This window comes from Eumetopias jubatus, unplaced genomic scaffold (assembly GCF_037043125.1).
Source record: "Eumetopias jubatus isolate StellerSeaLion01/CBP00866 unplaced genomic scaffold, mEumJub1_p1.0 scaffold_1, whole genome shotgun sequence".
Lineage (NCBI taxonomy): Eukaryota > Metazoa > Chordata > Mammalia > Carnivora > Otariidae > Eumetopias > Eumetopias jubatus.
In genome coordinates, this window is record NW_028274807.1 from 166,874,315 (window position 1) to 166,898,538 (window position 24,224).

A 24,224-nucleotide genomic window follows, 5' to 3' on the forward strand; every position below is an offset into this window, starting at 1 on the left:
ACTATCCAGGTGACAAGGATGGAATATGCCATGAAGTCCCTTAGCCTTCTCTACCCCAAGTCCTTGTCCAGGTGAGGAGAGCCAAGGGTGGAAACAAAGGAGAGCTATTTGTGAGCTGTAAGGCAGACCTTTTCAAACTTCAATGGGCTCATAAGTCACCTGGGCATCTTGTTAAATGCAGATGTTGATTTAGTAGGTCTGGAGTGAGACCCAAGATTTTGCACCTTTTTTTTTTTTTTTAATTAGCGAGAGGAGAGAGAGAGTGAGAGCATGAGAGAGCAAAGTGCTTGAGCGGTGGGGGTGGGGGGGGGAAGCAGAGAGAGGGAGAGAGAGTCTTAAGCAGGCTCCACACTCAGCACAGAGCCCAAAGCAGGGCTCAATCTGACCGCCCTGAGATCATGACCTGAGCTGAAATCAAGAGATGGAACACTAAAGGGTGCCTGGGTGGCTCAGTTGGTTAAGCGACTGCCTTCGGCTCAGGTCACGATCCTGGAGTCCCGGGATCGAGTCCCACATCGGGCTCCCTGCTCGGCGGGGAGTCTGCTTCTCCCTCTGACCCTCTTCCCTCTCGTGCTCTCTATCTCTCATTCTCTCTCTCTCAAATAAATAAATAAAATCTTAAAAAAAAATAGTTGGAACACTAAACCAACTGAGTCACCCAGGCGCCCACATTCTGGATCTCATTTAAACCTGATCACAACTTTGGGAAGTGGGGAGTATTATACCAAATTAATAGATGGGGGCACTGAGGTACAGAGTGGGTGCTCTCAATCTCCTCATAAATGGGTACTGGAGCCAGGATTCAGGCTTGGGTCTGACTCAAAAACCCAGGCCCCTTCACCACTTCATTTCACTTTACAGGTGGGAAGAGAGAGGCCAAGAGAGGAAAGTAGTACTGGGGGAATGTGAGATGTGTCCCCTATCACCTTGCTACTCACCATGATCAGTGCCAAAAGGCAGCGCCAATGCTACTTCAAAACTTATTAGACATTTGAGGGGCACCTGGGTGGCTCAGTTGTTAAGCGTCTGCCTTCAGCTCAGGTCATGATCCCTGGGTCCTGGGATCGAGCCCCACATCGGGCTCCCTGCTCCACGGGAAGCCCGCTTCTCCCTCTCCCACTCGCCCTGCTTGTGTTCCCTGTCTTGCTGTGTCTCTATCAAATAAATAAATAAAATCTTAAAAAAAACTTATTAGACATTTGGAATCCCAGACTCCGCCCAGACCTACTGAATCAGATTCAGATCCCCAGAGGACCTATATGTTCACTAAAGTTTGAGATGTACTGATCTAGCAGGCCTTTGAGTAAGACTAATAAGACTTGGAGCAGGCCTGGTGGGTGGTAGAGGAGGAGAAATATGATGAGCTCAACCTACAGGGGTAGGGGAGTCAGTTTCCTGCAGTGGGGTAAGGGCTGGGAGGCAGCAGACAGCTCATTCTAATGCTCCAAATTGTCCCCAGGCATGTGGCCGTGAGCACCTCAGTGGTGACCCAGGAGCTATTGTCTGAGTCCAGCCCGGAGGCCCCCAAGGCCCGGCCCTGCAGAGTAAGCACTGCTGACCGGAGTGTGCGGAAGGGAATCATGGCGCACAGTCTCAAGGACCTCCAGCACAAGGTGAGGGTCAGGACTGCCCTCAGCACAGCCCAACCACTGGGACTGTGGCTGAGAGCTGGCCCTGCCAGCTACCTCTGTCCTCTGGGTCATGAGCTGGGATTTCAGCTGGGATGGAGCTCATGAGTTGGATGGTGAAAAGATTTCCTTTCTGATGCCAGCCCGAATGAGTTGGTAGTGCCTGCCTGGAGTGCTGTTCAATGGATTAGTGACAGGGGGAAGGCAGTATATTGTCATCCTATACTAACAGTAGGCCAGTGGTATTTTCAGAGTATATTTTTCTTATTGGGAGGACCCTTTGGTTCCCTTTTCCATTGTACACACACCTGGAAGTTGGGGAAATAGGCGAGATTTTAGAGATTCTCTTCCCCATCTCCTCCCTTCAGCCAGGGCAGGTCTTCAATCCATCTCCTACACTGGCTTTCCATGGAAGGCTTTGTTAATTGCTGTGGAAGATTTTCTTCAAACTATTGATCAGGTAAGCTTCCAGAGCAGGAAACCAAAGACACACAGCTCTTGTGGATAGCAGTTAACAGCAGGCAAGAATGACACCCTTCCCCATTTCCATGCTCCCTCTCTCCCATTGCCTCTCCTACAGCCTCATCTAATCTGGTTTCATATTAATCTTGTGCCTCACTGCCCCATTAGCTTGTTAGCTAATAAGCTCCCTGCTCCTATGCAAGCCCAGTTGTCTGGCACAGATCATACATTTGGATTAGGCTTCTGATTACTAGAGTCTAGAGTTTAACATATAGAAATCATAGCTGACCTAAACGTCTATTCCAGAGTCCCTCCTCTGTTTCTGTGAATTAGGTCTGTTCTTCTTTGTGAGAGCCCATTTCCCCTCTCTTGTGAGGCTTGGGGCTGGACACACCAATTTCTTATGCCCTGAATCGAAAGGTCTCTTTTGTACTTGAGTCTAGACTTGCTAGTGTTTTTCACCTGAGGTCTGAGGACCACTTCCTGTGCCAAAATGGACTTATTGCACATGACTTCCCAGACTGCACTCCCTGGGACTGATTAGGTCATGAGTGAGGCTCAGGAGTTGTCATTTTCAGCAGGTTCTTCGGGAGATTCTTATCCACTGAGTTTGGGGACCCCAAGTTAGAGTCCTAACTCCAAAGGATGCAGGGAGGAACAACAGTGAAGGTCCATCTTTCCAGCATGGAACAAATGTTAAAGGTGAATCTCACCTGTCGAGCAGGGAGGACATCAACCTGTGTAGACTGCTTTTCCAAGTTTGGCAATATAAAGAAAGGAGCAGAGAGAGTGAGGGAAAAAGGGCAAATCGATATGGTTGGCAGTGACCAGATTTTTAGTCCCTTATTGGCCATGGCAAAGAACAGAGGGGTTTCATTTTAAAAGACCACAGTAAGCCTTTAGAGGATTTTTTTAAAATTAATTTTGAAAGAATCTCAAACTAACAAAAGTTGTAAGAACAATACAAGACTTCCTAAATCACTTGAGAGGAGGTTGCCAACCTGATGCTTCTATTCTTGGATACTTCTGTGTGTCTTTTCTACAAACAAGAATATTCTCCTATATAATTGAAATTACAACCATCAAAATTGGGAAACATCCAATGTTACATGACTACCATTTAATCCTGAGACTTCATTTGAGTGTTACTAATCATCCCAATAATATCCTTAATAGCAAAAGGATCCAGGTCAGGATTGAGTATTTTATTTGTCTCTTTAGTCTCCTTCAATCTGGAACAGTTCATCAGTTTTCCTGAACTTTCATGGTCTTGACTGTTTTGAATATTATAAGACTCTTGTTTTGTTTACTGTTCTTTAGTTTGGAATTGCTTATTTCCTCCATTCAGCCTGTATATCTGGCAGGAATATGATAAAAATAGGTTGCCACTGCCAAATTGCATATGATTTTGATTTGTCACATTGCTGTTTAACTTTGATTATCTGAATAAAGAGGTATATTCAGGCTTCCCTATGTAAAGTTACTATTTTTCCCTTTGTATTAATTATTTTCTAGAGAGGTACTTTGTATTAAATATACATCTCATTCTGTATCCAACTTTCAATTTTCTCATTTACTTATATCAGAAGGGATTCAAATATTCCTATCTTAATGGGATATGAGGATGGTAACAGATTATTTATTGATGCTCAAATGGTCCAAGATTTAGCCAGTGGGACTCCTTTCAGCCCAACTTCTGTCCTTTTCCCATGTCCCTATCATTCTTCAGTGCTTTCTGACTTTCAATCACAATGAGGTATTGCAAGCTCATCTTGTACTTTACCTGCCCCAGCCCTTTAACTGGCCATTTTTCCTAAGGAAATCTGTTTCATTTTAGGGGAGAATGGTATTCAGAAACCAAGATCTGAGAGTTAGGTGTGTTCACTGCTATTGGTGTGTTGCTGATCCTAGAACTTTACTGAAGGATTTTAAGCAGAAATACATGCTCTCTAGTGAATCCAAGCAAGAAAAGTAAAGTGAGAATTCTATGATCCCAAGATAGCTAATGATGTGGTTGTGAATGTCCTAAATAGTCTATCCTTATCTGAGGTTATGTAGTATGCTGCCTGATTTTTCATTCTCTAGCATGAATGGGTCATGGGTCTCCTTCCATTTTAATCAGTATAGTGTTAATTTAGTAAATGCATATTATGGATGATGTACTCTTCTAGGTAACTTATAGCATTTCTTGTAATCATAACCCTGAGGTAGTTACTACTATTTTCATTTTCTAGAAGCAGAAGCCAGGTTCACTCACTGGGATTTAAACCCAGGCTGTCATCTCATACACTTTTGCATTTAACCACTGTGAAGACTCTAAGATTATACTTGCTTCAACTTTTTAGATGATGAGATGAGTTCAGATTCATGAGATAACTTTCCTAAATTCAGAATAATAATGTAAGGGAGCTAGAATTCAAACCCAGGTCTCTTTAACTCTAGAGTTACACTATCCAATGCAGTAGTTACTAGTTACATGTGGTTACTGAACTCTTGAAATGAGGCTAGTTGAAACTGAGATGTGCTTAAGTATAAGTGACATACAGGATTTTGAAGACTTAATGTAAAAAAATGTAAAATCATAACTTTTTATCCTGATTTTATGTTGGAATTGTATTTTAGATGGAATTAAATATATTACAAGTATCATGCAGCTATTAGAAAATTTAAAATTACATATGTGTGACACAGAGCATCTATGAAAAACTCACAGCTAACAACATACTTAATGGGAAATTCTAAAAACTTTCCACTTAAGATCAAGAATGAGATAAGGAGGGGCACGTGGGTGGCTTAGTCGTTAAGCGTCTGCCTTCGGCTCAGGTCATGATCCCGGGGTCCTGGGATCGAGCCCCGTATTGGGCTCCCTGCTCAGCGGGAAGCCTGCTTCTCCCTCTCCCACCACCCCTGCTTGTGTTTCCTCTCTCCCTGTGTCTCTCTCTGTCAAATAAATAAAATCTTAAAAAAAAAAAAGAGATAAGGATATCCGTTCTTGCCACTTCTATACAACATGGTGCTGGAGGTTCTAGCCAGGCTAATTAGGCAAGAAAATAAAATAAAAGGCACCCTGATTGAAAAGGAAGAGGTAAAACTATTCCTATTTGCAGCTAGAAAACCCTGTAAAACACACACACACACACACACACACACACACACACACACACACACTAAGAGCTAATAAATGAGTTCAGCAAGGTTGCATGATATAAGGTTGCAAGATGTAAGATCAATATACAAAAATCAATTGTATTTCTATACACTGGCAATAAATAATCTGAAAATAAAATTAAGAAAATGAGGGGGCACCTGAGTGGCTCAATCAGTTAAGCAACTGACTCTTGATCTCAACTCAGGTCTTGATCTCAGAGTCGTGAGTTCAGGCCCTGTGTTGGGCTCCATGCTGGGTGTGGAAACTACCTTAAAAAAAATTAGTGATAATAGCATAATAGCATCAATAAGAATAGAATGTTTAAGAATAACTTTAACAAAAATATATGACTTCTAGATTGAAAATTAACATTGGTGAAATAAATTAGATTGAAGGAAGACTTAAAGAAGACCTAAGTAACAGACAGACAAATGTGCTCAAGGATTGAAAGACTTAATGTTGTTAAGATGGCAATACTCCCCAACTTGATCTGTAGATTCAATGCCATCCCCATTCCCCATCAAACTTCCAGCTACTCTTTTTGTAGATATTGACAAGCTGATGCTAAAATTCATATAGAAATATAATGGGCCAATAATAGCTAAAACAATCTTGGAAAAAGACAAAGTTGGAAGACTTACACTTCCTGATTCCAAAACTTAATACAAAGCTACAGTAATCAACTCTGTGGTATTGACATAAAGAAAGACAGACACACTCTATTAGTTTACTAGAGCTTCCATAACAAAGTACGACAGACTAATACTTAAACCAACAGAAATTTATGTTCTCTCAAATCTGGAGGATGGAAGTCTGAAATCAAGGTACCGTCAGGGTTGGTTTCTTCCGAGACCTCTCTCCTTAACTTGTAGGTGGCTGTCTTCACGTGTACATGGTCTTCCCTCTGGGTATGCTTCTTGGTCTCTAATCTCCCCTTCTTATCAGGACACCAGTAATATTGGATTAGGGCCCATCTTAATGACATCACTTTAATTTAATTACCTCTTTAAAGACCCTATCTCCAAATATAGTCAGATTCTGAGATCCTGGGGCTTAGGACTTCAATATGTGAATTAGGGAGGTATACAATTCAGCGCATAATACATACAAATCAATAGAATAGAATTGAAAGTCCAGAAGGAAGCCCATGTATCTATGGTCAATTGGTTTTTGACAGGAGAAAGAATAGTCTTTTCAATAACTGGTGCTGCGACAATGGAATATCCATATGCAAAATAACAAAGTCGCATCCCTACCTCACACCATGAACAAAATTAAGTCAAAATGGATCAAAGAACTAAATGTAGAGCTCAAACTACCAAACTCTTAGAAGTAAACATAGATAGGGCGCCTGGGTGGCTCAGATGGTTAAACGTCTGCCTTCGGCTCAGGTCATGATCCCAGAGTCCTGGGATCGAGTCCCGCATCGGGCTCCCTGCTCTTTGGGAGCCTGCTTCTCCCTCTGCTTCTCTCTCTCCCTCTGTCTTTCACGAATAAATAAATAAAATCTAAAAAAAAAAAAAAGAAGTAAACATAGATATGTCTTCATGACTTTGGTTTCTTTGATATGGCATCAAAACACAAGCAATCAGAGGAGACAAAAATCAAACTTCAGCAACATTAAACACTTCTGTGTATGTTATCAAAAAAATTAAATGACAACCTACAGAATGGGAGAAAATATTTGCAAATCTCATATATGATAAGGGTCTAATATCAAGAATATATATAGAACTCCCATAACTCAACAATAAAAACAGAACTCAATTAAAAATGGGTAAAGAGGGACACCTGGGTGGCTCAGTCGGTTGGGCATCTTCCTTCAGCTCAGGTCATGATCTCAAGGTCCTGGGGTCGCATCCCACATCAGACTCCTTGCTTGGCAAGGAGCCTGCTTCTGCCTGCCTCTCTCCCTGCTTGTGCTCCCTCTCTCTCTCTCTGACAAATAAATAAATAAAATATTTTTAAAAATAAAATAAATAAAAATGGGTAAAGAATTGAAATAGACATTTCTCTAAGGAAAATATATAAATGACTAATAACCTATGAAAAGATGTTCAACATCATTAGTTGTTAGGGAAATTCAAATCAAAACTACCTCATACCGTCTAGAATGGCTAAAATAAAGGCAGACAATAAGAAGTGTTGGTGAGGATGTGAAGAAATTGGAATCGTCATCCATTGCTAATGGGAATATAAAATGATGCAGCTGCTTTGGAAAACAGTACTGTAGTTCCTCAAAGAGTTAAACATACAGTTAATTGTGTGACTCAGTATTTTCACTCCTAGGTATATACCCAGGAAAACTGAAAACATATGTTCACTCACAAACTTGTGCATGAATACTCCTAACAGCAGTATTCATAATACTACAAAAATAGAAACAACCCAAATGTCTATAGCAACTGATGAATGGATTTAAAAAGTGATATATTGGGGCACCTGGGTGGCTCAGGTGGTTAAGTGTCCTCCTTCTGCTCAGGTTATGATCCCGGGGTCCTGGAATCGAGCCCCCCATCAGGCTCCCAGCTCAGCAGGGAGTCTGCTTCTCCCTCTGCCTGCCACTCCCCCTGCTTTTGCTTGTTCACTCTCTCTCAAATAAATAAATGAAATCTTTAAAAAATGTGAATATTATTCAGCCATAAAAACTGAATCATATTACAACATAGAGGAAACTTGAAAACATACTGAGGAAAAGAAGTCAGTCTAAAAAGACCACAAACGGCATATGATGCCATTTATATGAAATGTCCAGAATAGGCAAATCCATAGAGACAACCAGTAGAGGTTGCCACGGGTTGGGGGATGGGAAATGAGTGCTAATGGATAATGGGTTTCTTTTAGGATGAAGAAAATGTTCTGAAATCAGATAATTGTGATGATTGTACAACTTTGTGCATGTACTAAAAAACACGTAATTGTATACTTTAAAAGGGTGAATTTTATGGTATGTGGACTGTATCTCAATAAAAATTACATATGTGACTCCCATTATATTCTTATTGGACAGCACTGTTCTAGAACATAACCATGAATCCAGGTACCAAGACAGACCGTAATATAGAATCTTTGGATGGTGATCCCACAGCAAGAGCCTGGGTTCCAGTCCCATTTCCCATAGATCCTTATCCACTTGTTCTTTCCCTGGGAGCTGAGATGATGTAATATGGGTCTTCCCCATGCCCTGTGTCTGCATGGGGATGGCAGAAGCATCACTGATCTTATTCTCCAGGTCCGGGACACCCTGATGCTGGCAGACAAGCCCTTCTTTCTAGTGCTGGAGGAAGATGGCACAGCTGTAGAGACAGAAGAGTATTTCCAAGCCCTGGCAGATGACACAGTGTTCATGGTCCTCCAGAAGGCCCAGAAATGGCAGCCCCCGTCAGAACTGGTGAGTTCCCACCCGTGTAGTGGGGAGAACACTGGGAGCCTAGAAGAAGTCCTTGGGAGGATGCCAACCACAGCCTTGTCTTAATACAGGGTACCAGGTACCAACTTGCCCTCTCCCGTAAGCCTGCCAAGATTGATGTGGCTCGTGTAACCTTCGACCTATACAAGATGAACCCACAGGACTTCATTGGTTGCCTGAATGTGAAGGCCACTCTGTATGGCACATACTCCCTTTCCTATGACCTGCACTGCTACCGGGCCAAGCGCGTCATGAAGTGAGTGAATTGGGATTAGCTGGGGATAGGGTGGGTGTTCAACAACGAGGGAGCCCCTCTCTGCTCACATGGACATTCTAGGGCCTGGGACTAGTGTTGATTCTGACAAAGCATGACAGTTAACATTTGTCTAGAACTTTATGGCTGAATTAGTGCTATAGCATATGCCAAAGGGATACACGTACTCCTCCAGGTGGAACTGGGATATATTATTTTTCTAATTACCTTCCACTACAACAACTATTTTTTTCACCTAAAATAGTAAGTTTTCCTAAGTAGTCTTCTAACCAATTTTTAAAAAGTAAACATACATCAAAGATTTTATTGAACTCATTAATTAAGGAGAGAACCAGCAAGAAGTTACAATCAGTTCAGAGAATTCAAAAACCCACCAATACATATAGGTCCATCAAGAATACTGAGATAAGGGGCTCCTGGGTGGCTCAGTCAGTTGAGGGGCCAACTCTTGGTTTCGGCTCAGGTCATGATCTCAGGGTGATGGGATCAAGCCCCAGGTTGAGCTCTGCCCTCTGCCTGGGGAATCTGCTGGGGATTTTCTCTCTCCCTCTGCTTCTGCTCTCCCTCCTCCTTCATAAATAAATAAATCTTAAAAGAAAAAAGAATGGGATAAATTCATAGATACAAAATTGGATATTTCCATGTGGGTGGGAGGGATGAAATAACTGTCCTTCTACAGAGGGAATTAATTTGCATGTCTGTGGACAATAGTCTTTTGTATTATCTAATGAACTTCTTTTAAACTTTTTACTTTACTTTTGAAAGTGTAATCAAGTAACACAGGAAGCATGAGAATATGTTAAATGATAAGACAAGGACCGTTAGGGTGGTGTTTCCCAATTTCAGCTGTTCCACTAGTGCTCTAGTGAATTCTTTTTTTTTTTAAAGATTTTATTTTTTTAATATTTTGTTTATTTATTTGACAGAGAGAGACACAGTGAGAGAGAGAGCACAAGCAGAGGGAGTGGGAGAGGGGGAAGCAGGCTTCCCGCAGAGCAGGGAGCCCGATGCAGGGCTCAATCCCAGGACCCGGGGATCATGATCTGAGCCAAAGGCAGATGCTTAATGACTGAGCCACCCAGGCACCCCTGCTCTGGTGAATTCTTACCCTATCAGGTGGATGCAGCCAGTGAGGCAGAGGCATCCAGCTATTCCAAAGCCACAAAGCTAGGGAGTAGCAGGGCATGGCCTCTTGCCAGTTTCTTCTGACAGATTCTACTCCTCCCCAATTGCTTCATTTATCATCTACTGAGCACCCACCGTGTGCCCAGCCCTATGATGTAAGCTAAAGATCCAGAGATAAACAAGACGTCAGAACAAGCTGCACGAACCCTCCAGTGCCTTGATGAATGCTGGCACATAGCAGGGATTCAAATCATTGTAGAATGAATGAAGATGCATCTGATCCTTGTTCTTAGAGGCCTTCCGAGAAATCCTGCCCAGGGTCCCCAGAGTTCTGCCAGAACATATGTAGCTAGAGTATTCCAAACCTTCTTGGCTTTCTTTTTTTTTTTAATCAGTTGTGTGTGTGTGTGTGTTTTTAATGTTTTATTTGTTTATTTGAGAGAGAGAGCACAAGCAGGGGGAGCGGCAGGCAGATGGAGAAGCAGGCTCCCCATTGAGCAAGGAGCCCAATGCGGGACCTGATCCGAAGGCAGATGCTTAACTGACTGAGCCACCCAGGCACCACCCCCTTCTTGGCTTTCTGAGTTTCTTCTGTGTATAGCCAGTCTGGAGATGAGGGACCTGAGGTGTGTGGTTCTGTTTGCCAGAGATGACATCCAAATGACAGGCTTCCGCCTAGTTCTGAGGCTAAAAGTCCCATATTCCTCCTATACTTTATCATGTCCCATCTTGATCTGGGCTTGCTGCCAGTAGTTTTCAAATTTCAAAATCTAGAGCAAGAAGCTTCAGTCTTTAAACTCAGTGCATTTAGGGGAAGTACGACTCTCAGACCTAAACACAGTAGACGTGTTGGTATCAAAAAAAACCCAGCAAGCTGGAGTAGGTGTGGTAACTTCGTGGTGTAAGCTAGTTTTATTATTACTGTTGTTGCTGTTGTAGTAAAACATACATAAAATTTACCATTTTAACCATTTTAAAGTGTACAATTCAGTGGCCTTAAGTACATTCACAATGTTGTGCAACAGTTACCACTATCAATTTCCAGAACTTTTTCATCATCTCAAACTGAAACTCTGTCCCTATTAAACACTAACTTTCCACTCCCCCTTCTTCCAGCCCCTGGTAACCTGTGTGCTACTTTCTTTCTGTGTTAATTTGCCTATTCTAGATATCTTATACAGTATTTGTCCTTTTGTGACTGGTTTATGTCACTGAGCATAATATTTTCAAGGTTCATCCATGTTGTAGCGAGTGTCAGAACTTCATTCCATTTATGGCTGGACCACTGGTTTTAAGCCTCAGTTCTGTGATTTAAGAAATGGGTATACTTTTCAGGTATAGTCTCTAAAATTTTAAAGAAGGGGTGCCTGAGTGGCTCAGTTGGTTGGGTATCCAACTCTTGGTTTCAGCTCAGGTCATGATCTCAGGTTCATGAGACCAAGCCCCTCACTGGGTTCTGCACTCAGCAGGGTGTCGGCTGGAGATTCTCCCTCTGCCCCTTCTCCCACTCATGCTCTCTCTCTCCCCCCACCTCTTTCTCTCTAAAATAAAGAAATAAAGCTTTAAAAAAATAAAATTTTAAAGAATCTTCATGTGTAAATGTTTATAGTTCTAATTATGTTCCTGCCTCTCTGTACCTCAACCATAAGTTCATTTATTGAATAAAGGTTAATAGTTTGAAAGTTTCAATACCAGCCAGAAAGTCTTTATTTTCTTTTTGTTTTCCCCCCCTGACCGCCCCCTCCCCCAGGACTATACACCCCTAGTGACCCTCATTAATCTCTTTTAAACAGATCTGGATAAAGAACTTGGTTAAAGTAGTCAAGCATTCCACCAGCTACTCTTGACCCCATGTTTTGCCCTACTCTTCTACCGATTAGGCTCCCAGTGAAGTGACCTTATGTTGTTTCAACCTCATAACCATCAAAATGGTAATGATCTTATTTGATGGATGGGAAAGCAGACGCTCAAAAATCTAGTAGTTGGCCAAGCTTCACACAGCCAAGAAGACCCGATTAGAACTCTGGCCTATCTAATTCAAGTCCTGTTCTCAGTACGTTGCAACACAGGGCATGGGGGATCTTCATGTCCAGCGCCCTGAAAATTAACTAGACCACACATGACTTGGAAAGGCCTCAGCATCTAGAACAGAGGTCATGAAGGACAGCGCCATGGTATGGAGATTAATGTAGCTGGCCAAAAGTAGTACTTTTACAAAAAGTAAAGGTTTTATTAAATGAGTTTGAACTTTGCGTGAGAAAATAGCGAGGTTATGGACATCTCAATGAAAGGCAGGCAATGCCTGTAGACCCTTTCCCATTTGCTGAAGGAGGGCAGCATCCATTCCTGTTGACACACCGCTCTACGGTTTCTGAAATTATGGAGGGGGAGACATTTAGAGGATGCAGGGAAGGATTTTCTTTGTGTTTTGACTCTAGTGTCTTTTTCTTCCACCCAGGGAAGTTCTTCGTTGGGTCCTCTTCAGCATGCAGACCACAGGCCATGTGCTGCTTGGCACCTCCTGTTATATGCAGCAGCTCCTGGATGCCACAGAGGGAGGGCAGCCTGCTGAGAGCAAGGCCCGATCACTCATCCCGACCTGTCTAAAGATACTGCAGTAAAGGCTCCAGTCCTTGGAGGCACTCCCCAGGCAAAGACTAGACTGTGGCCCCCATGCTAAGCTAGTAGCACCACAAACTGGCAGCTAGACACGTCTTACCTCGCCACACCTTCCTCACCCTCACCTCACATGAAGGAAGAAGCCTTCCCAGGGGGAAAGGCCAGAAACCTGAGGGTTCTTAGCCTGGCCCAGCTCCTTCCTGTCCAGGGTAGCTTAGCTGACCAAGAAAGGTCACCAGCAGGCTAGGCACGAAGTCTGCCCCTCAGCTACTGTCTTCATATGCTCCCCACCTCCTGGCCTCCCAGCCCTAATACTCCTTTGTGAACCACAAAGCCCACTAGTGTATGATATTAGAGAGCTCACATTACATTATTTATGCTGACACATCTTTGCTTGTGTTCTTTCGGGGTGAGGGTGGGGCTCTGTCTGGAAGGTTGGAAAGGTGTAAGGGAAGAGAGGAATCTGTTGTCAAACCATTTTTCAAAATGTGGGGTTACAGGAAACAGGACTATTTCTACCAACAAAAAAAATATTTGATTCTGGAGCTAATGTCTGCTCAATCAGAGACTTGAGCAGACCATGTAATCAATACAATAAAGGACAATTAAATCTGCCTACCAGAAGGACTTTGAATGGCAGGGTGGGACTAAGGCACTCTTCTAATTTCTCAGTGTTACATTTTATTACAACCTTTTAAGTGTTTAGGTGGGAAAGGACTCGCCAGGCCATAACACAACCCTCCGTCAATGCTCTCCCTAGCTTGCCAGAAGCTTATCTTTCATGTTCAGCACTATCAACTTCAGGATTTCAAAATGAGCTGTTACTTAGCGACAAAGAATATTAGTTTCTCATCAGTGAGAGCTGACATTTTTCGATCTAGAGCAACTCAAACAAGATAAGCATGAAAGGCCAAGTTTGTAAGTGACTGTGCTTTAGTGAGTGACTCTCAGATTCAAAAACATGTCATTTCTGCCCCTGAATAGAAAGCCTCTTTGGGTTTTAGATACAAAGTCCTGTGTTACCAAAACTAGTCTGGAAAGTTATTGCTGGTGGCAGCTGATCCAAGCCTATGGCCATGTGTGGGAGGAGCTGCAGAGCTAGCAAAAACATACTTTCTATTGTGGGCTTTCTCCTGCTCTTGCATTTAAGGCCAGAGGCCTGGCTCAGTGCTATCCTGGCTCCATGGGGTAGCCCTTCCCCATGGAGGCACCATGTTTACATCAGCATAGAAGCTCCTCCTGGTCAACACTCGCAGAGGCTGCAGCCTACCTGCCCCCCCTTTTTTAACATTTATGTATTTTTTTTAAGTAAATGCTACACCCAATGCACAATGTGGGGCTTGAGCTCACAACCCTAAGATCAAGAGTCGTATGCTCTACAAATTGAGCCAGCCAGGAGCCCTTATTTTTTTTTTAAGTTTCTTTTAAATTTTTTTAAAGGATTTTATTTATTTATTTATTTATTTATTTATTTATCTATCTATCTATCTATCTATCTATCTATCAGAGAGAGAATGTACAAGTAGGAAGAGTGGCAGGCAGAGGGAGAAGCAGGCCCCCCGCTGAGCAGGGAGCCCAATTTGGGGCTTGATCCCAGGACGCTGGGATCATGACCTGAGCCGAAGACAGATGCTTAACTGACTGAGCCACCCAGACGCCCCTTTTTAAATTTTTTTAAGTAAGCCATCTGCCTCTCTTGTGAAGTTAGTCACAAGTTAGTCACTCACAAGCTGAGTTGGGCTGGGGGTCCAGAAGTTTGGAATTTGTCCAAACGTCCCTCTTCCTAAGATTCAGAGTTTCACAAGTGAGTCTTAAGTGACTGACCAGGGTCTCTTGGCATCGAGCCCTCTCAGCCTACGGAAAATTAGGTTCTTTTCTTCCAGGAACTTGGGAGACTGACTAGCTGTCAGCAGTGAACAGGATAGGGCAGACTTTGATGAGGCTGGGATATGTGAAAGGAACATTCCAGAGAGCATAGGACCTCAGGAGAGCCAGAAGCCCGTCCAAGTCGGGGAAAGGTCCTCCTGTGGCCAAGTGCCATAGTGGAGGAGAGGTCTGGTGCAGTTAAGGCACACTGTGTTCCAGCCTCTGGGCCTTAGTCTTTCCACTTTTGCTCAAGCTGGTACTTGCGAAAGCACAGGAGGCCTTTCAGAAGAGGGTTTCTAAAACGCCGTGGGGCCTTATGACAAAGCACAGTACTGCCTAAGCCCAAAACAGGATAAAAACCATTTGTATTCTTGCCAAATATCTTGCCAGCTCTATTTGTGTACATCTATTAAAAAATTGATTGTTTAAATCTTTGAATTAAAAAAATAAGTTTCTTGAGGTATAATTTACATACAGTAACATTTTCCCTTTTAATGCATAGACATTTAATTTGGGCAATGTTTTGTTTTGTTTAGTTTTTGGTAATTTTTAAAAAGATTTTATTTATTTAGAGAGAGGGAGAGAGAGCATGCACACACACGTGCGCACACACACACATACACACACTTGAGGGGAGAAGCAGAGGGACAGGGAGAGAGAATCTCAAGTAGACTGCACTGAGCATAAGCCTGAATTGGGGCTTGATCCCACGACCCCAAGATCATGACCTGAGCCGAAATCAAGAATCAGATGCCCAACCGACTGAGCCACACAGGCGCCCCAGTTTTGGCAAATCTATAAAGTTATGTAACCACCATTTCTAGCATGCTGAAAAATTCCCTTATGCCCTTTCTAATCCCCATCCCCCAGCCATCCCAAGCTCCTGGCAACCCCTGACTCTTTTCTACCAATATAGTTTGCTTTTTCTAAAATGTCATGTAAGTGGAATCATATAGTCTTTCTTAAAAAAGTATTTCTACTTATTTTTATTTTAAAAATTTTGTTATTTAAAACATTTGATGAATCAGTCTTCCATATTTGGCTTCGATTTTTAAACCAGGTTTGCATGTGTGCATGTAGATGAAATATATCAATGAGATAAAAAAAACTTACACAATTCCAAAGGGTAAAAATCATTATTCATTTTCTCACTTCTGATCCCTTCTCCAGAAGCGAACATCATCTCATTTTTGTGTGTCTGTTCAGAAATGCAGACATAAAATGTAATAAATATATGTAAATCACATACACACACATATGCATCTTCTAGTCACACTGTCCTTTTCTTTAATATATATTTGGAGACTGTTTCATATCAGCACCTACAGATACACACATTCCTTAATTAATGGCTGTGTGGTATGGATATGCTACAATTCACTTAGCCAGTCCTTTGTTGATGAATTTAGGTTAATTTATTCTTTTCCTAATGCAAACAGTGAATTGAAAGTTACAGTGCTCTTAGTAAATAAATAAAATAATATACAGGTTGCATGTAACTTTTGTATAGTTGTAATTATAGGATAGAACCCATTTTGTTCCTCGTTTTTTTTTTTTTTTTTTTTTTTTTTTTTACATAACATCTCATTTCTCCTGTTGTTCCCTGCCTCTGCCTCCCCTCCTCCCAATACCTTTTCCTCCTGGTGAATTCTATTAGTTGTTCACAACCCTTCCATCACAACGCATGCTGGGACTAGCTCCTCTCCCTTCACCCTCTCAGCATCTGCATAGGGTTTAGCAAGGTGGGTGGTGATGCCGTGATCTGTGTGCACTCGGTGATCTTGTGGGCAGGGCCTCAGTCTTGTTGATTTCTGTGTTTCCAGCTCAAAGATGCCAGGGTCTGGCATAGAGTTAGCATTTAAAAAATGTTTAATTGGTGACGTATTAGATTTATTTCCCCTATAGAGCTAATCTAGGACAGTATGTTTCCAGTTTTGAGATTTGTTTTGGTTTTGTTTTGATAAATAATGTTGTAGTAAATCTCATTCTCCCTCTGGCCTTCTTCTCCTTTTGGATTGATTATGCACCTTTTTTTGTTTGTTTGTTTTGTTTTTCCTTCTTCTCAATTTGCCTTACAAAATTGGGCACAACGGTGGTTTTTTTTGAAGTCAGAGGCTCCTACGAATTGGAATGGTAATCAGAGTACCTTAACCTTTCGTTCCTGTTTTGTCTTAAGAGACGTCCTCTGATCCCGAGTAAATTCCTTCTCAGCTCCGTGCCTCAATTTCCCCAAAAACACAGACGTGAAGTAAAGCCTTTTCTTCCTGGGCGAATGCGAAGCTCCGCCTTCTCAGGGCTCTGAGCCCGCCTGCTCGCTATTCCGATCGACAGGCAATCTGACCAATCAGCGCGCTGTAGCCGAGCGGGCCGGCCCTTCTGGACACATGCGCACTGTCTCTGTTCGGGAGATGGGTGGCTGTCGGGGTTTGGGCCGCTTCTGGGGTGGCTGGCGGCGGGGGCCGGGGGTCCACGCAGCGCCCGAGGCCGCAGGCTTTGGCACCGAAGCCGGGTGATTACGCCTCCCTCCGCCCCTTCGTGTGGTTGGGACGGTGGGGCCGGGTAAAGTGTGTGTGGGCTCTGGAGTTAGGTAGGCGTGGGTGCTAATCCCGCCGCTACTCTGTGACCCTGAACTACTCGGTTTCTCTGAGCTTCAGTTCCCTCCTCTGCAGCATGGGGCCAGTTGTTTTTTCGGGAAGCTCATCCAGGCATTTTGAGGCATTTGTAGGAGGTGGCAGGATTTAAGCTGTGTGGCGATAAGAATGGACACACATCAGGAAACAGTGATCTCCTTGTTGCTTACCCCACCTTTTCCAGACATCAGCTGCGACGTCGAGGATCCAGCAAACGGTCGGGGCCCCTGGGGCACCAGGCATTCCCGGGGCTGCTGCAGCTAGAGAACCTCAGTCGGGAGGGGCTGGTTGATGTGCTGAGGGCAGCCGTAGTGGACCAGAAAGGTGAGGGGTGAGAGGGGCAGCTGCACAGACATCTGGGAGGGGAGCCTTCTGGGGGCTGACTGGGCTCCCAACCAAAGCTTTTGGGGGTCATATCCTGGCTCTGCCTCCCACTAGTGGTATGACCTGGAATCAGCCACGTAATCTGTCTGAGCCTTAGCATCATGGCCATAGGGGTGTGAGGGTGCAAATAAAGAGAGCCTTGAACATAGTAGGCACTTGGTAATAATTGCTATAATAAATTATTTATGGACAAAACACAGGCTTTGAAGTCAGATCTAGGCTCTGTAATCAGCTTACTGTGTGACTTTAGGAAAATAATTCCTGTGAGCCCGAGTCTCCAGTGATTTATTAATTTTCTCAGCTATTTATTGAGCATAGGTTCTATTCCAGACACTGTTCCAGTTATACAGTGCTGAACAAGGTAAATACGGTTCCTGCTCTCAGGGAGCCAATGTTTTAGTGGGAGAAATGGATTAACCGGAAATAAATGAACAAGGTACCTACTACTGATCAGTGCTATGAATAAGACAGGGTGTTATAACTGTGTGGCAGACATTAGATTGGAGATTCAGGCCTCTCTGGTAGTGACATTTGAGCCAAGAGGATATGAAAGAGCCAGAAAGGTGAAAATCTGGGACTAGGAAAGTCAAGCAAGTATAAAAGCCTAAAGTGGCAACAAGCTTAGCATATGCCAAGGACTGAAAGTTCAGTTTAGGGTGTGGTTGATAATTCATGTCTGAGAGTTGTAGTGGGGCCAGTTGAATTGAGAAAGTATAAACTCTTAACTGCTGCTTTTGTGTCACTGATGCTCATATACTGTATGTTCTAGGACCTCTCGTGACGCTGAATAAACCACCGGGTCTACCAGTGACAGGTATGGGCACGGGGCGGGAATGCAGTGGAACAGGGTTTGATGGCTCTGAGGGACGGGATAATGAAAAGAAGGAGATGGTGGCATGAAGCCAAAGGCCTCTGAGAGCAACTTGTACTTTTCCTTCTTTTTTTACCCCAGGAAAACCAGGGGAGTTGACGTTGTTCTCGGTGCTGCCAGAGCTGAGCCAATCCCTGGGGCTTAGAGATCGGGAGCTCCAGGTTGTCCAAGCATCTGGGAAGTAAGTGGTGGTGGTGGTGGGGGGGTGATGGGAAGGTAGCAGGACAGGCCTCCATCTTGGGTGAGGGAACAGTTGCTTGGGAATAGGCTGAGACATTTTCCACAGGCTGGTTTGGGATAGAGGAAGGATGCAAGGAAGAGGAGGGAACGGACAGATCTGGGTTCAAATCCATGTGCACAAACTGTGATCTTAGGAAAAGCATGAACCTCACTGAGCCTCAGTTCCCTTAATCATAAAATAGAGCAAATCCTACCTATGCTCAGTGTGCAGTCACTTCTCCAATCCCATAATCATGGCAGGCATTGCTAGTTGATCCATGATATTCTTTACTCTAACTGCTGTCAATTAGAGCTAGTACTGGAGACGAAATATTTCTGAAATTCCACAAACTCATAGGCTTGTGGGGAGTTTAAATATTTATGAGCCAATATACACAAAATTTCTACTCTAGTGCCCGGTGCGTTGTAGGCATTCAGCAGTGGGTGGTAATTGTTACGACATTTGGCTTTAGCTCCTTGGGGACCAGGGGAGAATGAGAAACTCTTTAAATTATGTAGTCTTATTGTCAAACATGAGCAAGTCTTACTTGTTTCTCAGGAGGAAGTCTGGGTTATAGTTCTGGTGACTGTTTGGCCTTAAGCAGGTCTGTGTTCCTTCCGAGGGGTCTCCCTTTTTTGTGGGTGAGCCCAAGGGACTTTAACTTTTGTGATTTATCCTCTTTCCCCAGAGAGACCTCTGGGCTTGTACTCCTCTCCAGCTGCCCTCAGACAGCAAGCCGCCTCCAGAAGTTCTTCATCCACTCACGGAGAGCCCAGAGACCCACAGCCACCTACTGGTGAGAGGTGTCCGGAGGCTCCCGGGGCAGCAGGGGGGTCCTGGCAAGCCGTCCGGTGACCTCCTCCTGCCTCTTCCTCAGTGCTGTCACCGATGGGGTCCCAGCTTCTCCTGAGGGGCATATCCAAGTCGCTCTGAAGCTGGAACACACTGATGGCGTTGATCTAGTGAGTCATGGTCTGGGAGGGAACAGGAGGGGACTCTCCAAATATATTATCCCTACAGAGGACTCAAGGGTATAGACTTGGGGTGGGTGGCTCTCCTGTCCCCTAAGATAGGCAAGTGACCACTGCTTATACTCTGGCTCTATCTTTTGGGAGGAGCAGAGAGGGTCTGGGCGTAGCTCCAGATGTGTGTGAAGCTCATTCATTCTTGGGCTGACGATACAGGTAATTCCAGTGAAGTCCCCATCCCGAAAGGACTTCCAAGAAGGTGTCAAGAGGACCCTCAGCCACTTCCATGTGGTGGCCATGGGCGCTGGCTGTGCCCTGGTCCAGCTGCAGCCACTGACAGGTGGGTCTGGAACCCTGGCCAGCCTTCATGACTATTTGGCTGGGGGAAGCAAAGGGGGTGGGAGGAAGGTGGTGGTGTTAATGGCAGCTTGGGGAGCATTTGATGGATTCCAAGGGTAGAGCCCAGCTAGAGGAGACAGCGCTTCTGCTGCCAGTCTGATCATCATTCCTTTGTAGCCCATCTTTTTTTTTTTTTCTTAGTTGTTGGTCTCAGGATCTTCTCTTTGTCTTTGGTGTTCTGTGGTTTCACTGTGCTGAATCTAGGTGTGTGGGCTTAGTTTTATTTATCTTGCTTAGAATTCACTTTGCTTCCTGAATCTGAAAGTTAATATGCTTCATCAATCCAAGAAAGTTCTTTCTCTTCAAATGTTGCACCTCTTGCATTTTCTCTATTCTCTTCCTTTTGAATGCCTATGAGATGTGTCTGACCTTCTCATTCTACTTACTAAGTCTCTTTTCTTTCATATTTTTCATTTCTTCATCCCTGCTGCATTCTTGGTAATTTCTTTAGGTCTATTTTCCAGGTGAATAATTTTCTGTTCAGTTGGATCTAATCTGCCAGTTCAGCCCATCCGTTGACTGTATTTTTCTTCACTTCTAGAAGTTCTGTTTGGTTGTTTTACAAATAAAAATGGCCTTATATAGCATTTTTTTCTCATTATTTGTTCAGGTTAAATATACTGATACTGTATTTCTATATTTTCATTGTCTGAAATTCTGGAGGGCCTAATCCTATGATGTTTCATACTGACTCTCACACTTGGTAGATTGTTTCATTGCTCTGTGATTCAGGATTGTGAATTCAAGTTCAGCTGGGCCTTTATCTGTGGAAATCTTGTGTTGCTTCACTGTGGGTAGGGCCCTCAGGAGAGGTTTTGCCTTTGCTTCTGCCAAATGCCCCAGAGCTGTCACTGCTTCAGGATCTCCTTAAATATTAATGTCTCGGTTGGAAGTTCACAGATCATTCTGGTATTAATTTGGGTCCCAGGCCTGTGTGAGATCAGGCTCATGGTTGTGAATTCTTAGAGGAAAACTTCTTTATTCCCCTCGCCCACACCTAAGGTGATCATCTGCCTTCATCGGTGGCTGGCTTTTTCTCCTGGTTCACCCCTTCACTGAAGATACAGCCCTTCTAGGATTTCATCTGGGTACCAAGGCCTCAGCCCTGGCCCCTAGGTAGCTATTTAAACCAAAGACCCCTGGATACCAAGATTTGCAGCATCCCTAGAATAGATGAAACATTGGCTCTTGTGTGCTGTGGATTTGTTTTCCATTGGTTTTGGTCTTGGGGACTTTACTTTCCTATGCCTGGCTGCATATTTGAAAGAATGATTATTATATTTTTCTGGTGTTTCCAGGTGGTTTATAGAGAGTTTTTAGATTATCCAGTCCACCATATTGCCAGACATGGAAGCAGAGTACAGCTCCTGGGTTTGAATCCCAGCCTGTGGTCCTGGGCAAGTCACTTCTTTTTGAGCTTCAGTTTTCTGTGTGTAAGATGGGAATGATGATAGGACCCGCCTTATTGGGCTGCCATGAGGATTAAATAAATTTACATATGTGAAGCACTTTGTACCATGCCTAGCACATAGCCCCCCATTCCTGTCTTTGTCACGTTTCCCAAAAACCTGTTCAAATTGGGGTAAGCCAAAAACAGGGAATGTATTGGCTCCCATACCTTAAAGTTTAGGTGTCGTTAGATCTAGAGGCTCAGAGGATGTCCTCTGGAACTCTTTCTCCATTTCTTTTTGCCTCCTGCATGTTGGCTTTTCCCTCCCACAGGCTCTCCTCTGGGCAAGGTAGAGATGGCCAGGGGCTCTGGCAGCTCTAGGCCTGCACCCCACCAGTTTAATACCCTAGGAGGAAAAAGCATTCCTTATTTCCAGTAGCTTCAGCAGTAAATTCGGGGTTGTATCTCTTTATGAGCGAATCCCACAGGCCAGGTGGTTTGATGGTTATGACTGTGCTGATCTGGTCTTGCACTTGGAGGCAGGGGCAGGAGCATTGACCTCACTGAAACCACATGCCTGGGGAACGGGAGTGCGGTGGTGGTGTTTCCCCAGAGGAAAGGAGGAGGGATAATCCTGGGTGGGACAGAAAGAGCAGCTGCCCACCATTTGTCCTGTCTCCTGTCCCCCAGTGTTCCCCAGTCAGCTGCAGGTACACATGGTACTACAGCTGTGCCCTGTGCTTGGGGATCACACATACTCTGCCTGTGTGGGCACTGTCCTGGGCCAGCGCTTTCTCCTGCCAGCCAAGAGCACCAAGCCCCGAAGACAGGTACCCACACCCACCTATCTGCTGTTTCTGGGGGTGGGCTGTAAAGTGAGGATGGGCAGCGCCTTCAGACATTAGCTGTGAAGTCTGGGACTTCCTTCCAAGGCTATCTATAGTCCTGTCTTACCGTGTGGCCTTGAGCAAGTAACATCCCCTCTCTTAGGCCTCCTTCTGCCCATCTGTTCAATAAGGGACTTGAACTGGCTGATTTCTCAAGGCCCTTTTAAATCTGTTCTTTAAGTCCCTGGTATAAGGGCTAAACGTAATTGTGTGTGTGTGTTAGGGTAACTCTGTCTGCTCTAACAGAGTAACCCCAAAGTCCCAGAGTTTAACACAATAGTTTCCCTCCACATTAAATCTAATGAATGGGGGTGGGGCAGGGGTGGGCTTGACTCCAAGCACTCAGGGAGTCAAGGGACAGAAACAGCCAGCAGATGAAGGGAAACAGTGCAGTGCAGGTCCGTGTGGGAGGTTTTCACAAGCCAGGTCTGGAAGTGGCATATACTTGCCCTCCTGTTCCATTGGCTAAAACTAGCACATGGCCTCACCAAACTGCAAGAGGGACTCAGAAATATTTAGCTGTGTGCCAGGTGGGAACTGATTTGGTGAACCCTAGCTAGTCTCTGCCATAGTGTGACAGTATGTGTGAGTGTGTGTGTAGAGAAGAAATGAGTAAGAAACTATGGACATGGAGGGAGGGAGGAAGTACATGCCTTACTTCCATTTTGGTTAGAGCGAGCTGGTTGGAACTCAACCTGGCTGAATGCTGACATGCCTCTCCCACCTCAGGTTCTGGATGAAGCCCTCCTCAGACGCCTCCACCTGACCCCCGCCCAGGCTGCCCAGCTGCCCTTGCATCTCCACCTGCATTGTCTCCATCTTCCAGGCATGAGGCCCAGGGAGGCCCCCATGAAGCTTCTGGCACCCCTGCCCTCTTATTTCTCCAGGACCCTACAGTGCCTGGGACTCCACCAACAATAGTCCTCTTTCTGTTCCTTCTGTTTCCACTGGAAAGCAGTGGGGAAGGGGGAGGGGGCGTAAGGATGAACCTACGATATCAGGCTTGAGGAGAATGAGGTCAGTGCGCAACATGCACTAAGGCCATGCTTTAAGATCCTGGGCTCTGCATTCGGACAAACCTAAGATCAAAGCCTGGCTAGGCCATTTGCTGTACGGTATCAGGCAAATGACTTCATCTCTCTGGACGTGAGTTAATAAAAGTACCTACCTCATAGTGTGGTTTTGAGGATTTGCTGAGAAAGTAAACATTTATCATGGAGCATGCTTTCTGCTGAGTTCAGTATATGGTCTTTTTATTTGGCTGTTTCTGTCCCAGTTCTAGCTGAGAGGAAATGTCTGATTTTTTTGTTGTCGTTCAATTGTGGTAAAATACACATAGCAAAATTTACCATCTTAACCATTTTTAAGTGAACAGTTCAGTGGCATTAAGTACATTCACATTGTGGTGCAACCGTCACATCCCATCATCTTGAAGAACTGAAACTCTGCCCCATTAAACACTGATGCCCCATCCGCTCCTCTCAGCCCCCAGTAGCCGCCATTCTCCTCTGTCACTACAAATCTGACTACTCTGGGGACTTCATATAAGTGAAGATCTTAGATCTTTTACTTGAAAAAATTGTGAAATATATCAAACATACAAAGAGTACCTAAATAGCTCTGTGATTTAAAGAATAATTACAAGGTGACACTCATAACCACCACTCAGGGCACGAAATAGAAACATGCCTCTCCTTCCTTGTTAGGGTAGCAGTTCTCAACGCTGGCCCCATATTAGAACCCCCTCAGCGAAGCTTTAAAAAAGCCCCTTCCTACCCTGGGATGCTGCACCCCAAAGATACCAATTTTATCAGTCTGGGATGGAGATCCTGACACCAATCTTTTTTAAAGCTCCCGAAGGGGTTCTATTATTCAGTCTAGGTTGGAACCCCCTCCCCTGACATGGGAGCTTTCCTTGCTTAAGTTTTTCCACATACATACACA

General features: G+C 44.2%; 2 protein-coding genes across 2 annotated transcripts; both read left to right on the top strand.

The window, feature by feature from the left end:
• On the top strand, nt 1-12,667 carry CIDEC (cell death inducing DFFA like effector c). The gene is made up of 5 exons (XM_028101818.2): nt 1-71; nt 1,460-1,613; nt 8,471-8,629; nt 8,719-8,903; nt 12,505-12,667. Exons 1-5 carry the CDS (start codon nt 19-21, stop codon nt 12,665-12,667), a joined length of 714 nt encoding a protein of 237 aa, XP_027957619.2. The 5' UTR covers nt 1-18.
• A 4,248-nt stretch (nt 12,668-16,915) lies between these two features.
• On the top strand, nt 16,916-23,452 carry RPUSD3 (RNA pseudouridine synthase D3). Its single transcript, XM_028101688.2, has 9 exons — nt 16,916-17,040; nt 17,346-17,485; nt 18,315-18,359; nt 18,498-18,597; nt 19,325-19,432; nt 19,514-19,598; nt 19,821-19,944; nt 22,084-22,223; nt 23,010-23,452. Exons 1-9 carry the CDS (start codon nt 16,916-16,918, stop codon nt 23,199-23,201), a joined length of 1,059 nt encoding a protein of 352 aa, XP_027957489.1. The 3' UTR covers nt 23,202-23,452.
• Nucleotides 23,453-24,224: the final 772 nt, after the last annotated feature.

Coding starts and splice junctions, on each gene's coding strand:
- CIDEC (XM_028101818.2), top strand. CDS start 19: ATGGAATATGCCATGAAGTCCCTTAGCCTTCTCTACCCCAAGTCCTTG. Junction 72..1,459: donor TACCCCAAGTCCTTGTCCAG/GTGAGGAGAGCC, acceptor AATTGTCCCCAG/GCATGTGGCCGTGAGCACCT. Junction 8,630..8,718: donor GGCAGCCCCCGTCAGAACTG/GTGAGTTCCCAC, acceptor GTCTTAATACAG/GGTACCAGGTACCAACTTGC.
- RPUSD3 (XM_028101688.2), top strand. CDS start 16,916: ATGCGCACTGTCTCTGTTCGGGAGATGGGTGGCTGTCGGGGTTTGGGC. Junction 17,486..18,314: donor AGCCGTAGTGGACCAGAAAG/GTGAGGGGTGAG, acceptor TGTATGTTCTAG/GACCTCTCGTGACGCTGAAT. Junction 19,945..22,083: donor CCAGCTGCAGCCACTGACAG/GTGGGTCTGGAA, acceptor CCTGTCCCCCAG/TGTTCCCCAGTCAGCTGCAG.